This window comes from Brienomyrus brachyistius, unplaced genomic scaffold (assembly GCF_023856365.1).
Source record: "Brienomyrus brachyistius isolate T26 unplaced genomic scaffold, BBRACH_0.4 scaffold37, whole genome shotgun sequence".
NCBI classification, from domain to species: domain Eukaryota; kingdom Metazoa; phylum Chordata; class Actinopteri; order Osteoglossiformes; family Mormyridae; genus Brienomyrus; species Brienomyrus brachyistius.
The window spans coordinates 608,361-622,337 of record NW_026042312.1 but is presented as its reverse complement, the minus strand read 5'-3'; the positions used below and the strand labels follow the sequence as shown (position 1 = coordinate 622,337).

The following is a 13,977-nucleotide window of genomic DNA, read 5'->3' as shown; positions in this document are numbered from 1 at the left end:
TGTGTGTGTGTGTGTGTGTGTGTGTGTTTGTGCACATGAGCATGAGTATACATTTACTGAAAAACATAATTATTAAAATAACCAAGGCTTTATTCTGTCAAAAAAAATTAATAATGCCAGCTGATAAACGGGGTCGTTATAGTCAATCTGTAGTCTCCCTGCATCGTGGATGACTGCTGACACTGTTGAATTTGAACTATGTTTCATTAACTATCAAACAGGCTGCAGCTCCGTTACCGATGTCAACTTAGCATTGTACTCCAGCAAGCATCTCGGATCAAGCTTGTAGATTATGTACGTTAGGGCCGTGGGCACCTTGTAGGATGTCTTTATTAAAATAACTATGACCTTATTCTTTAAAGTTTTTAATGTGTATTTGCAACATGGTGCTAAATGCATCTTACTGGTTCCTAATAAAAGTAATTAAATAATCATGTACACCTTCTTTAAAATAACAAGACTATATCCTAAATTCTTACACTCTTGCCTGATTCCACAGTTCCTACCCCCCACTTATGTGTCCCCCCACCCCACCCTTCCATGACTTATGAGATAAGGAAAGCACACTTCTGCCTGCCTGGTTGGTCATTTCCAGCCACTATTTAGGTTCTTCCTCAAATCTTGTTGCCTAAATGACTTATATCCCATCCATCCATCCATTTTCCAAACCGCTTATCCTATTGGGTCGCGGGGGGTCCGGAGCCTATCCCGGAATCAATGGGCACGAGGCAGGGAACAACCCAGGATGGGGGGCCAGCCCATCGCAGGGCACACTCACACACCATTCACTCACACATGCACACCTACGGGCAATTCAGCAACTCCAATTAGCCTCAGCATGTTTTTTGGACTGTGGGGGGAAACCGGAGTACCCGGAGGAAACCCCACGACGACACGGGGAGAACATGCAAACTCCGCACACATGTGACCCAGGCGGAGACTCGAACCCGGGTCCCAGAGGTGTGAGGCGACAGTGCTAACCACTGCACCACCATGCCGCCCCGACTTATATCCCACTCATATTAATTTAAAATTTCCCTATAACAAAACAATCCTTATACATTTTAATAAAAAGCGTGAACAATATATGTTTGGTGTTTTTTTTTTGACTGAGCAAAACTCTTTTAGTGTTTTTGTGTGCGTGTCCGATACAACTGTAGTTTGTATACCTTTAAACATTAACAAAAAACAGTTAATGTCTTTTCTTTAGAATTTACAAGTCTATTTCTGTCTGTTTTTCGCGATAAGTTAGTAAACGACTAAGTTAGGGTGCTTTGGGGTTTGGTCACACATTGCGATCAGCAACCTAAAGTTAAACTCTAAAGCCCCCCGACCTCCGGGGTGTGTGTGTTTGTGTGCATGCGCGTGAATAAACATTTACTGAAAAACGTATTTATTAAAATAACTAAGACTTTATTCTTTCAAAGTTTTTAAAAATGTGTTTTGATGCATGTCACTAAATGCTGCTTAATAGTACCTAACCGGGGTTGCTCCCCCCAGAGACTAGGTTGCTAGTCCATATCATTTCTCACTTAAAACATGACAGGGCTTTTGGCGTTGGAAAATAACGCATTTACTTAAAATAACACATTGACAAACACGACAAATGTTTTTATCCCTTAAATTATTAAAATAACTAAGGTATTAGTCTAACAAAGTTTTTTAAATGTTTTTGAAGTACCGCTCACTAGTTCCTGCATCTATTACATTAATAATGTGCTGGGTGTGTTTTATTGAAAATAAAACTAACAAAATACAACTAAATTATTTTATTAATTAAATCTTATTGGCTTAAAACGTTATACTAATTTGTCATACCCCCGTTTAAGTTACGGCACTTTACCCTGCTGATTAAGCCATTGAAGTTAGATACTTCATCCACCCCCACAGGCCCTCAGCGGGGCGCCCGGGGCTATGCTAGAGTCCCAGAGCTGTGGTGTTAGACATCGACTTTTATTTCAATTAGACATATATTATTTTATACTATTTACGAATAAAACAGATTAACAAATAGACGTAATGTGCTTTCTGCCGGTGCGTGAATGCTGTCTGTCTGCTTGTCACACTCAGGACCAGCGGTTAAACGAGATGTTACACGCACTCTGCAACAATTTGTCAATTTGTCAATTGACGCTTCCTTCTCATAGGCTTATCGCTCACTGCCGCGGCCATTAGCTGATCGACATGTCTAGACATGCAATACGCATAAATCCCCCCTAAAAACAGTATTGCTGTGTTTTTACCGTTATAAAATAGGACATTTTGTTAAAAAAATAAACCGTTAATAATACACAACTACTGCTTTTACCATTCAAATCTGCCCCGACTCTCTTTCCTCTCTAGCTAGAAAAGCTCGACGCGTCCGATGACCCCTTAAAACGTATTTAGAATATCGCATTATTAAATTCATATAATGTATTTTATTACTTTAAAGACTACCGATTCCAATTTGGTGCCATATGCTTTTATCTTGTAGGCCGTAGGATAGCTCCATTTCTACCGGCTATAGGCCATGGTAAGTCTGGGCTATTATGCTTAAATTCTTTAGTAATTATCGTTGGCTATGCGCTTTATAACACATTTTATACTTCTTTTACACACGTTTACTTATTGTATACACACTTTAAAGTTCCGAAAACGACTTGCCTCAGCTGTTTTCAATAAAAGACAGTGGTGTGTGGGTATCGTGGCTGTACGCACAAGCACGACATGGAGAGAGTTATTTTAACAAGGATCGCCAGCGTTATTCCTTGATTCTTGTTGTCGAAATGCTTAAGATGTTTTACTTTAAATAACACATTAGCCGAAAAGAGTTTCATTGCTTAAAACGATGAGGTTAAAGGGGCTTATTTGAAATAAAAGCTCAGCATGTGTTGTCATACATCTTTTCAAGTTCTGGTTACACCTTTTGATTAACCGTACGTAGATAAATTTAGCTAAATGTAGCTAAGCAATCCGGGGGTGTTGTGCTGTCGACCCGAGAAAAAGGTAGTTGCATTGCAAAGGTAGATGCATGAATTCTTGGTCCAGCGACAATTGTTCGCCATTTGACAGTTGCTTGACGCAACGAGTTGGCTCCCAAACATATGGCTGGCATTTTCTGTATGAGACAATTTGACAATTGATCGCCATTTGACAGTTGCTTGACGCAACGAGCTGGCTCAATAAAGGAAATACTGTGTGGATCTACGCGCATGCGCTCGCGTAAACAAGAATTAACAGCGTTATTCTTTGATTATTGCTGTCGAAAATGCACAGAGCGCTTTACTTTATTATTCACATTGGCAGAAAAGTGGTTCATTCCTTAAAAACATTACGGCTATAGGGGTTTTATTTGCTAAAACAGGCGCTCCGCCGGCGTCGCCATTTTGAAAGGGGATGCGGCGTGGGTGCGCATGCGCCAAGCGCCGGACTAGCGATCGGCCATTCCGCCCCGCGTTGTTCAAACAGAGTAGTTGCATGTGTCGGAGCTCCGGGGTCGTTTCGTCCTATTTCTTCTAAAAGTTTGCCGCTTGCATGCTTTCTCCAACCTGGTAAATATAACTAAAGTCTTTCGTGTTGGTTAAATGTAATGAGTGCTCGCTTCTTTTAAAACGACGGGGTGTATGTTTGTTGGTTTCGCTTGTTTAAATTTGCTCTTCTGCTGCTTCTTTCGGGCATGTTTGTTTAAATTCACCCTGCTTTTATTTTAAAATAACACTAATGGTTTTCTTCTTTTGGTGCTTTCTTCTTTAAAACATTTGGGTGCTTTCTTTTAAAATACGCCGCGGCGCTTACTAACAACACGCGGCCGGACGGACGACCCCGCTGAACGTGTATGCCCTAGCTTGCCTTCATCCTGCTCTATGTTTTATTATTCCTTAAAAACGTAATTAAAAAAGCACATTAATAAAATACATGTAATGTATTTTTATTCTATTAAAGTTTAATCTCCCAAACCCCCCTATCGGCAACACGTGGCATAAGCATGTATTGATACCATATATGGCCATAACGGCAGTCTCCCAAAACCATATCGCCCCCTATCGGCAAAACGTGGCATAAGCATGTATTGATACCATATATGGGCATAAACCCTCGACCAATCAGCATCAAGGATAAGCCACTTCCTCTTGTGACGTCAGAAGCGGAGAATTAAGCTCCGCCCAAGGTACCACATAACCTTTTTTTAGCAGCATACAATGGAAATGCCTTGGGTGGGATGGTAGCCCGGATCAGGGCTCACATACTGGCTCACATGTGGGCAATGAAGAAGTAGCACTTCACATGTATGGGAGAAAAACAGCAGCCAGAGGAATCCTATGCAATCTCAGTGAGAATAAACTCCCCAGACCCAGGACTGGGGCAGGAATTGCAGGATTCTCCTCTAGCATTTATTTTGGCATACTGTATTTATTGCTATTATCCTTGGTACATGTTTATATTTGCCAATAATTGAAATTGAAATAAACATGATTATTATTCATCCATCCTCGTACCACATATCCTGGAGACGAGGGCCTGTAGCTTATCCCAGGTAGCATAGGACACAATGGTATACTTTTGGATGGGATGCCAGTCCATTGCAGGGAATGCACTCACTCACACACTGTGGGCAATTTAGAGATGACAGTCTATTATTATTAGGATACCTATAGTTTTTAGTAGTTTTCACTATTATTATGCTTTTTGCCATGGGAGTCTATGGCAGCCCATAGAGCTGATTGGCAACTTTTTTTAAATTTGGCACATGGATAGAGGTCAGTTCCAACTATTAATTCCAAATTTGGGTTCAATCCATCCATCACTGTAGCGCCACCCTCAGGCCAAATTTCAAGAAATGTTTTTGCCTTATCCATCCATCCATTTTCCAAACCGCTTATCCTATCGGGTCGCGGGGGGTCCGGAGCCTATCCCGGAAGCAATGGGCACGAGGCTGGAAACAACTCAGGATGGGGGGCCAGCCCATCGCAGGGCACACTCACACACCATTCACTCACACATACACACCTATGGGCAATTTTGCAACTCCAATTAGCCTCAGCATGTTTTTGGACACTGGGGGGAAACCGGAGTACCCGGAGGAAACCCCACGACGACATGGGGAGAACATGCAAACTCCACACACATGCGACCCAGGCGGAGATTCGAACCCAGGTACCAGAGGTGTGAGGCAACAGTGCTAACCACTGCACCACCATGCCGCCCCGTTTTTGCCTTATTCTCTTTCTTATCATTGTATGATTATGCTATTTACTTTTAAGTATTAGCATTACCTGTCTTGGTGACATCCCATAATACAGCTCTGATGACCTGATCACATATAAAACACTTTCCACGCAGCACATTATGCTTTATTATCTATTTATTATTCAAACATCAAACTTTGATGACGTCAATGTATATCCCTGACATAAATCACTGACGTGAAGCTATGGACATCATACTTAACTAGCTGACGTTTTAGTATTTTATATAGCATGATGGGTGCAGATCTAACTTAGTGTATAACTTAGTTTCGGCAGTGGTTTTGCTATATAGAGTCCATCGTCATGATCCCATAGTTAGCGGAAGCGAAAATGGTGTAATTAGTACAAGTACTAAAGAAATGTAATGTAATGTAATGCCGAACAGCTTTCAAAAATGCGGTACCGCAATACCTTTTTGGCACCGGTATCCCGCGCAGCATCAGTCTGCCTGAGATATTTGATAAAGTGTGGATCTTCCTATACGTGCAGCACGAATAAATAAAAACCTCTGCTTTGTATACTTGACAAATCTGTGTGTCATCATACTCAAAACCGCCCCAAATAAGCCACGAAATTAACCATGAATTCTACCCTATTGTGGTACACAGCTTTGCTTCTTATGTTTCTTTCACACAAAAAGTTGCAGGTTGATGACAAAACGTGCTCGCGTCCGGACCAGTAAGTGCAACAGGGGGGCAGAACTGGGGAGGGGTGCGGGATGCGATCGTGCTCGGTTGCCGTATAAGGCAGCCGGGCCCAGTGTGGTACGCGCTTAGTCTAATTACAGGTTCTTGTGGGAAGCTTGTGTGATGTATAACCTTGTTCATGTCAGGTTTTGGGCTGGTTGCGAGCGCGATCGCACGGGCAGGAAACAGGCAGGCAGAACACGGGGAAACTGGGATTTATTAGCACTAAAACGGGACGAAGCACGAACATCGACTAACTAACATCAATGACCGACCAGGAACGAAAGCAAGACATGGACTATAATAATCGAAAATAATCGGACACAGCTGGGTATAATGGGGAAGCACACGTGGATAATCAGGGGGGCATGGCACACATGAGGATCGTACGAGCTGGGCGTGACAGTTCGACATACTGATCGCTATGTATCGCGATACAACAGTTTGAAATGTTACCAAAGTGTCATTTTATAATTCCCATATTAAACAAGTTACCGTGCATAGTGCTTTGGGGAGAGACAGACTCCAAGAGTGCAGTTCATTTCACGTGTCTTTAAGTCATTGTCTGATATTATCCAGAGCTGAATGTGTGATTCATGCTTACTACTATATTCTTGCTTTGCAGTTCTTACACAATTTTTTTTCTTATTTACTTCTAAAAGTAAATAAAAAACTTATAAAACTGTCATTATCACATAAATACTATACGTATTATGATGTTATTATTTAGTTATGTTGTTGCTTGGTTACATTTGATGCCTCCGCACGTGGGAAGCTACCGGTTTGAAAGATGCGGCTTCACTTGCTTTTCTGCACCAAGATGGCAAGGTACGTTGCATTTCTGCTCCCATTTTATCGTATAACTTATCTTATTATTTAGTATCTGTCTTTGTATGTACAGTGGTACCTCGACCCACGAACAGTCCTGATCACGAATAAATCGGGTTACGAACCAGATGTTCCAAAATGTTTTGTACCGGTTGTCGAACCGTGTTTCGGGCCGCGAACCCACAAACGTCCCGAAAAGGGTCCAATGAAAGCTCCCCAAAGAACCACCCGAAACGCGAAGAAATGTCCAGTATAATAATAAAAAAAAATAATATTTTCGAAATTACTGCATTTGACTGTTACTTAGTCTTTTAATGTTGATTGTTTAGTTTTTTGGGGGGATGTTTTGTGGTTCTTTTCCGTGTTTTGGCGTCTTTCGAGCGACCAGCGTATGCTCAGTTTTATTGTTTTATTTAATTTAGCATTTGTTAGCATGTAAATGTATGCTCTCAGTTATATGTGCACAGTCTGTCATAATTTGATTGTACGGTAGGGGGTGTTGAGTTGTACTGCGCGTGCTCGAAGTGTATATATGTATGTATAGAGTGACCTAAAGAGAAAGTCGGCGATATGTCCTAGTTCATGGTGAATAACGTGTTGTGTGAACTTATTTTTCCATGTATAAATCCTCTATTATTGTTAGTCTTCTCCCGATTTTCTTACCGCTGCACCGACAGTTTGACGTGCCAACAGCATTATTTGTTACAAGTAAGGTTATTTTAATTTAAGTCTATATTCTTGGTCGTGTTCTCCCCATGTCGTCGTGGGGTTTCCTCCGGGTACTTGCTAAATTGCCCGTAGGAGTGCATGTGTGAGTGAATGGTGTGTGAGTGTGCCCTGCAATGGGCTGGCCCCCCCATCCTCGATTTTCAAAAGTGTTGGGGTAGTCTGCAAACCCTCCAGACTATTTACAAGGTAGTAAGACTGTTACACATATGGAGATGAATGTGCAGACTTGTCTGGAATTGAGAATCTCACGCCAGCCAGCTGATCAAAGATAGCAGCTCTGCCTGTGCAGTAATGCGGTTGTTGATTGGGAAGGTGTGGGTCAGTGCAGAAGTGTAGTCCACATGTCAGGAGTGACTGACAGCTCCATTGCATTGCCTGTATGTTGTTTTTCCTCATTCAGAATCAGACGAATGGAGAAAGCTGTTTGCTGGAGCGACGACAGATACTGGGCAACTTGGGACAAGTGGGGAGAGGTGATTGACTGGGGAGATGAGAAAGAGCTGTGCTCCCCAGCAGAATCACCTTCTGACCAGGCTGACAGTTCCACTGAGTCACATTCCCGAAGGCGAATTGCCAAGGCAGTTAGCTGGACGGATGATGCTTATTGGGAAGCCTGGGACAAGTGGGAAGAGATCATCTGCTGGGGTGATGAAGAGGAGTGCTCCCAAGTAACTCCACCCACTAGCCAGCTTGGGAGGGATAAGGGGATAGATGTACATGGGTTGGAGGCTTTTGTGATGAATAACAGGACAATCTCCATAAAGCCTGTAGACAACCATCGAGACAGTCTGGAGATAGGAGCTGTGCTGGTAGACCTCTGCCAGTTTGATCTCGAATATTTAGATCAAAGTAAATTTTATTTTGAAATTGTACAAGTACAAATTGGAGAAGTCAAAGTGGAGGAGACTAGAGAAAAGGCTTTTGAAAAAGCATTTGAATTGGAAATTGTGGATGTGGCAGTAGAAGTTATAAACAGTGAATTCCAGCTGAATGCTATGAATTTGGATATTGTTGAAACTAAGGTGGACAAATTATTATTGGAAGAACTGATCGTTGGCGATTTAGAAGCAGGCAATGTGAAGGTGTCAGTGTCAAATGGCAATGTGGTGAAGGTACCCTTAAGGTACCCTTCACCACAGAGGAACAGAAGGACCAGGCAACCTTAGACCATACTCTCTGGTGGTTGACTCGTGGCAACTGGACTTGTCTCTGAAAGTTAGAAACGTTTCGCTGCTCATCCAAGCAGCGTCTTCAGACTGAGGGAGGTAGTAAGTGTCCACATATTTATCCTCCTGGGTAAGTAGTATAAGGGGGCTCGTTGAGTGAAACAAAGTGGGGGGGGGGAGTTGCGGGTAGATGTAACCAGTCCCTCCTACTCCAATAGAGTGGGTCGTTAAGGGTGGTCCACCTGGTGGAGGTGTGAATTGGGTCTGTTTTTTTCCTGGGAATTATTTTTGTTTTGGCAAATGATGAGAGGGCCGCAGGTTAAATTGGAGACAGGTTGTGCCTAATGCCTCTACCTCTGTTGAGTGAGGGGTTGTGCATTTGCACATGCAAAGCTGCTTGGACGAGCGGTGAAACGTTTCTACCTTTCAGAGAGGTACAATGTCTTTGGATGTCTTTTGTCTTATGCAGTCTGGGAGTTGACTGAATGCTGGGGCGGGGGTAGCTTTTCCTTTGTAGTGGGGTCCGGTGGGGCGCCTTGGGCTCTGTGGGGCCCGGTGGTGCTGCTGCCTTGGGCCCCGGTCTGGATGGGCCTGGGCCCCCCTCCCTGGATGGATTTCGGGGAACGGGGAGTGCCTATGGGGGTCAGCGGGGGAGCTGGCTCCGGGGGGGGAGGTATTTTGCCCCCCCCCCATTCCTTTCCTCCCCATCCCTAAATGCTTCCCTCCTCCCGCTCCATCACACCACCACACATGTAGGGCTTTGAGGTGTAGGTGCGTTGCTGGGATGCAGGGTAGGTATTCCTCCTCTGTCCCCTCGCGACCACCTGTACCTCATTCATACACTACAACGTAGACACTCTCATTACTTACTCTCTCATGACACATACATTTAGGGCGTTGGGGATGGGCACACAGAATGGCATCCAGAGGGCGGTCTGTTCATTCAGCCTTACCTCTGGTGCCAGGGCCCACATCTCAATTTTAATCACACATAGACATTGAGGGCTCTGGGGAGAGGCCGAGCTAACACCAGCTGTTGGTCGGCAGGGGGTGGTTAGTGCCATGCCCTTCACCTGTTTTAAAAGCACTTTAGAACAACACACACCAACACCACATCTGAGCGGGCGAAGGGGGGCATGGGGTCTTTTCACACCCCCGTTCCCTGTTCGCCATTTGGGGCTGAGAGGAAGAGCTGGCCGGCTGGTCGGGGTCTGGGCTGGTGGGCTTCTCGGCTACTGCGGGGTCCGGGGTGATCTTCTGGTCTCCTCGCCAGAGGACAAATAGGGGTCCACATAGAGTATATATGGGGAGTGAGAGTATGTGTACAGCGTTCATTTCTGTGTGTCTAAATGTTGGGTGAATGTGTAAATATTTGTTTATGTCTGCATGAGGGTGGGAACGTATGCTTGTATATGTGTGTGCCTGTTTGTCTATACACACGTGTCAGGTTGGGTCCTAGACTCCACCTGAAATAACATCTCGGGCACAATAAAGTGGTCCTCCGCAGAGGGGGGGTGGTGGAGGGAAAAAAAAAAAAGCTTGTGACCCACCGACCGATTTCTTATTTGATTACTGTTGTTCCTTGTCTTGTTTTTGACCCCTCGTGGTCTGCTTTTGTTTTTATTAGTGTCTCTAGTGTTTTTCCCCTTTCCTCCTTTGAATCCCTGAGTGAGTCGTCCACTCTCTGTTTCTGCTTGCTCCATGACACGCTGTCGCTCTCAATCCGCCCTGGACCTGTGACAGTATTTCTGTTTTTGCTTTTGTTTGGACGTACTGAGTTTAGGATACCTAGCTTAGAAGGAATAGTTTAGCCTGTCATGTGTAACGTTGTTAAATGCGCTGATATCAGTGTTATGTCACAGTACCAGAAACTTAAAATGGTACATTTTGTTTTCTTTTTGTTTTCTTGCAATTACTACATACAAATTTTTAATGTTTTGCTGACATCTAATTAGAAAATAAATGCATTTATGCTTTAAATGATCTTTTTGTTGTCTTCAATCATTTCAACAGGTGAAAATGACCTGAAATCAATGAGTTTGAACACTGGACACTACATTCCGTGTTTGTGTATAAAGTCATGTTTAGCGTACATGCGAGTTCATTCGTATCCTTTTCCCCAGAGACAATAAGTAGGCTGGGCTAATGGGGAAAAAAAACACACAAATATATGGACCTAATGTCAGTGTATTATTCATGAGGTTTTGTAATATCTGAGACCAAATTAAACTTAATCTGTGTATTTAATGGATTTATGTGCTATTGCTACTGGTTTAATTGGTAAATAGGCCTTTTTCCAAGCAATTGAATATTTAAATGGGAATGTTTTACGTTATTGATTTAGCTTTAATCATGAAGTACCAAGCTTGATATCAATCCATGTCTAATGTGACATATTCAGGACATGCAAAGTCTATACGCATAGGCACAGACTATGGCTGGGATTCGTGTGGCCTACCCTGCAGATGGGAGGCCAACACTGCATGGTATATATTCTTTAAATTTATTTAATATTAGTTACATAATTACTCATATAGACCATGTTAATACTTAATAGTGCATGTAAAGAAAATTATACTCTCATTTGACATTAATGTGTGGAGTGCATGTAAGTATGGAATATCCATCCATTGGCTGTAGCACTTATCCTATTCAAGGTCAAAGCCAGAAGCTATGGATGCAAGACTGGGACAACAGGAGCTGACCCTGACAGGAAGCTCATCTCATAATGATATTCCCCACACCGTGCTACTTCTTGCAGAGCTTTGCTGGGGTAGGTGGTGTGGCTATCATACCAGCCGGCGACGCATCCAGTTAGGATGCTCTTGATGACACAGTTATAAAGTGTCCTGAGGATAAGGGGACTTGTGCCACACCTTTTAGCTCGTCGGAGGTAGAAGGGCCGCTGCTATGCATTTAAATTTTTCCCAATATGATAAATGTAGCGTGGAAAAAGTAACCATATCAGTTTACATGGGCTTCTACAGGGGGTTAAGTATCCATCCATCCATTTTCTGAAGCCACTTAATTCCAACTGGGGTTGCCTGGGGACTGGAACCTATCCCAAGAACACTGGGCACAAGTGGGAACCAACCCTGGGGAATCACCAACACACCACAGGGTGCACACACAACTACAGGACCAATTTAGACTCACCATTCAACCCCTCTTGAATGCTTTTGGACCGTGGGAGGAAACTACAGCGCCTGGTGAAAACTCAGACAAACAGAGGGAGAGCGTGCAAACTCCACGCAGAAAGGACTTGGGATTGAACACAGGACCTTCTTGCTGTAAGGCAGCAGGGCAAACCACTGCGCCACCATGCTGCCCCCGTGTTAAGTATGATAAGTAATATGACAAATGTCATAGCTATAGATATGCATAAAATGTACGGACAGACGATATAAACATCTAGTTACTGGTTCATAATCATAGTGAGAATATCTTATTGTTATGCAAACGTTAGTGCTTCCTTTGTTTCTGATTTGTGTCTTCAGGATCTCCAGGGCAGCTTGTGGACAAACAGGAGGTGACGCCTATGAAAGGAGACACTGTCAGTATTCAGTGTCACTATACTGACATTTACATTGACATGATGTGGTATAGGATGGGCAGGGGCTCCTGTGTAGAGAATTCTGGGAGTTTGGATGGGAGGCCTGTGGAGCTCAGTGATGAAAGAGTTAATAAAGTGCTCAGCGTCACAATGAGGCGACTGGAGAGGAAGGACACGGGCTGGTACCTGTGTGTGGCAGAAAACCTGCAGACACTCCTTCCTATTAAAGTCAATGCACAACCACACACAGCACTGAATGTAAGTAATTAATTAAAATATGTGAGTCGTTTATACTCTATTACAAATAAATAAAGGCTAAATGGATCCCAAATCTTTCCCTCGTGAAGGAAGTTGGCACATTTATGTGGGAAGAATCCGTTTGGGGGAGGGGGCGTGCACTGTACTCACTGGGGTATTACCAACAAGCACCAGGGTGAACAAAATACTCAGCTAAAGTCAGAGCAAAGCTAAAAAGAATGAAATTAAGCAGTTTTAGCTGACTTTAGCGGACATTCTTATAATAAACTCATTTCTTACGGGTATTATACTTGATATATGAAGTATGTTAACACCCCTTGGCCTAGATTTGTGATCTTTCATTCCTCTGAATCCTTTGGTCATCCCCATTCAAATTCATCCATTGCCGTTAATTTCCTTATTGGATTTTCTGTCATTCTGAATTTTTCAAAAAACCTACTTATTTTGCACAGGCCAAAAATTTTGTACAATCTTCTACTTTGTAGTTTGGCACCTTGACAGAGGCCCATCCAAAATACTGGCTCACCAAATTTGGGTTTAATCCATTCATTCCTGTAGCAACAGCATCAGGCCAAATTTCAAGATATGTTTCTGCATGTAAATTCTTAAGCCTGGGATTATGATCTTTGGTGTGTTTAAAGCCATGGCTTGTCTAACTTCGATCGCACTCATTAATTAAGTCTGTCATATTGTCATTTTGAATTTTTCTTAAAAAAAAGTTTTTTGGAAACCTAGGCTGTTGATCAAATCATCATCAAATTTGGGGTGCATCATCTAGAAGGGATTGTGACCAAAAGTTACTAAAAGTCAGATGCTATGGCCACTATCCTCCAATGAATTTGATGACAAAGCTACAGAACAGGATGTGTGGCCATATCTCAACAAAACTTTGATTGGAAAAAATTGATTTGGTGACTGGACTTGGGGCCCAATTCTGAGGAATAAGAACAAAAATAGTGTCATTCCACCACTAGGTGGTGTTGCAATAAGTAAACATGCCTTGTGGCTAATAACTGTTGAATGGATTGACCTAGGGGGGCGGCATGGTGGTGCAGTGGTCGGCACTGTTGCCTCACACCTCTGGGACCCGGGTTCGAGTCTCCGCCTGGGTTACATGTGTGTGGAGTTTGCATGTTCTCCCCATGTCGTCGTGGGGTTTCCTCCAGGTACTCTGGTTTCCCCCTACAGTCCAAAAACATGCTGAGGCTAATTGGAGTTGCTAAATTGCCCATAGGTGTGCGTGTGAGAGTCAATGGTGTGTGAGTGTGCCCTGCTATGGGCTGGCCCCCCATCCTGGGTTGTTCCCTGCCTCGTGCCCATTGCTTCCAGGATAGGCCCCGGACCCCCCGCAACCCAGTGGGATAAGCGGTTAAGAAAATGAATGGATGGATAGTCTTAGTACCCAGCCTCATAAGTGACACCTGAGGAACTTTTGACTTGCAAAGCGATTTGTCCATCACATTCAAATGATTTTGATGGTGATGCCGCCAATCACTGTGTGTTAACATATCTCAGCAATTCTTTGGTCC

The 13,977-nt window shown here is 43.3% G+C and overlaps 1 protein-coding gene across 1 annotated transcript; it reads left to right on the top strand.

Annotated features, from left to right (window-relative positions):
* Nucleotides 1–6,732: 6,732 nt before the first annotated feature.
* On the top strand, nucleotides 6,733–9,823 carry LOC125722250 (uncharacterized). The gene is made up of 2 exons (XM_048998462.1): nucleotides 6,733–6,742; nucleotides 7,872–9,823. The coding sequence occupies exons 1-2, from the start codon at nucleotides 6,735–6,737 to the stop codon at nucleotides 8,635–8,637; spliced, it is 774 nt and encodes a 257-aa protein (XP_048854419.1). The 5' UTR covers nucleotides 6,733–6,734; the 3' UTR covers nucleotides 8,638–9,823.
* The last annotated feature ends 4,154 nt before the right edge of the window (nucleotides 9,824–13,977 follow it).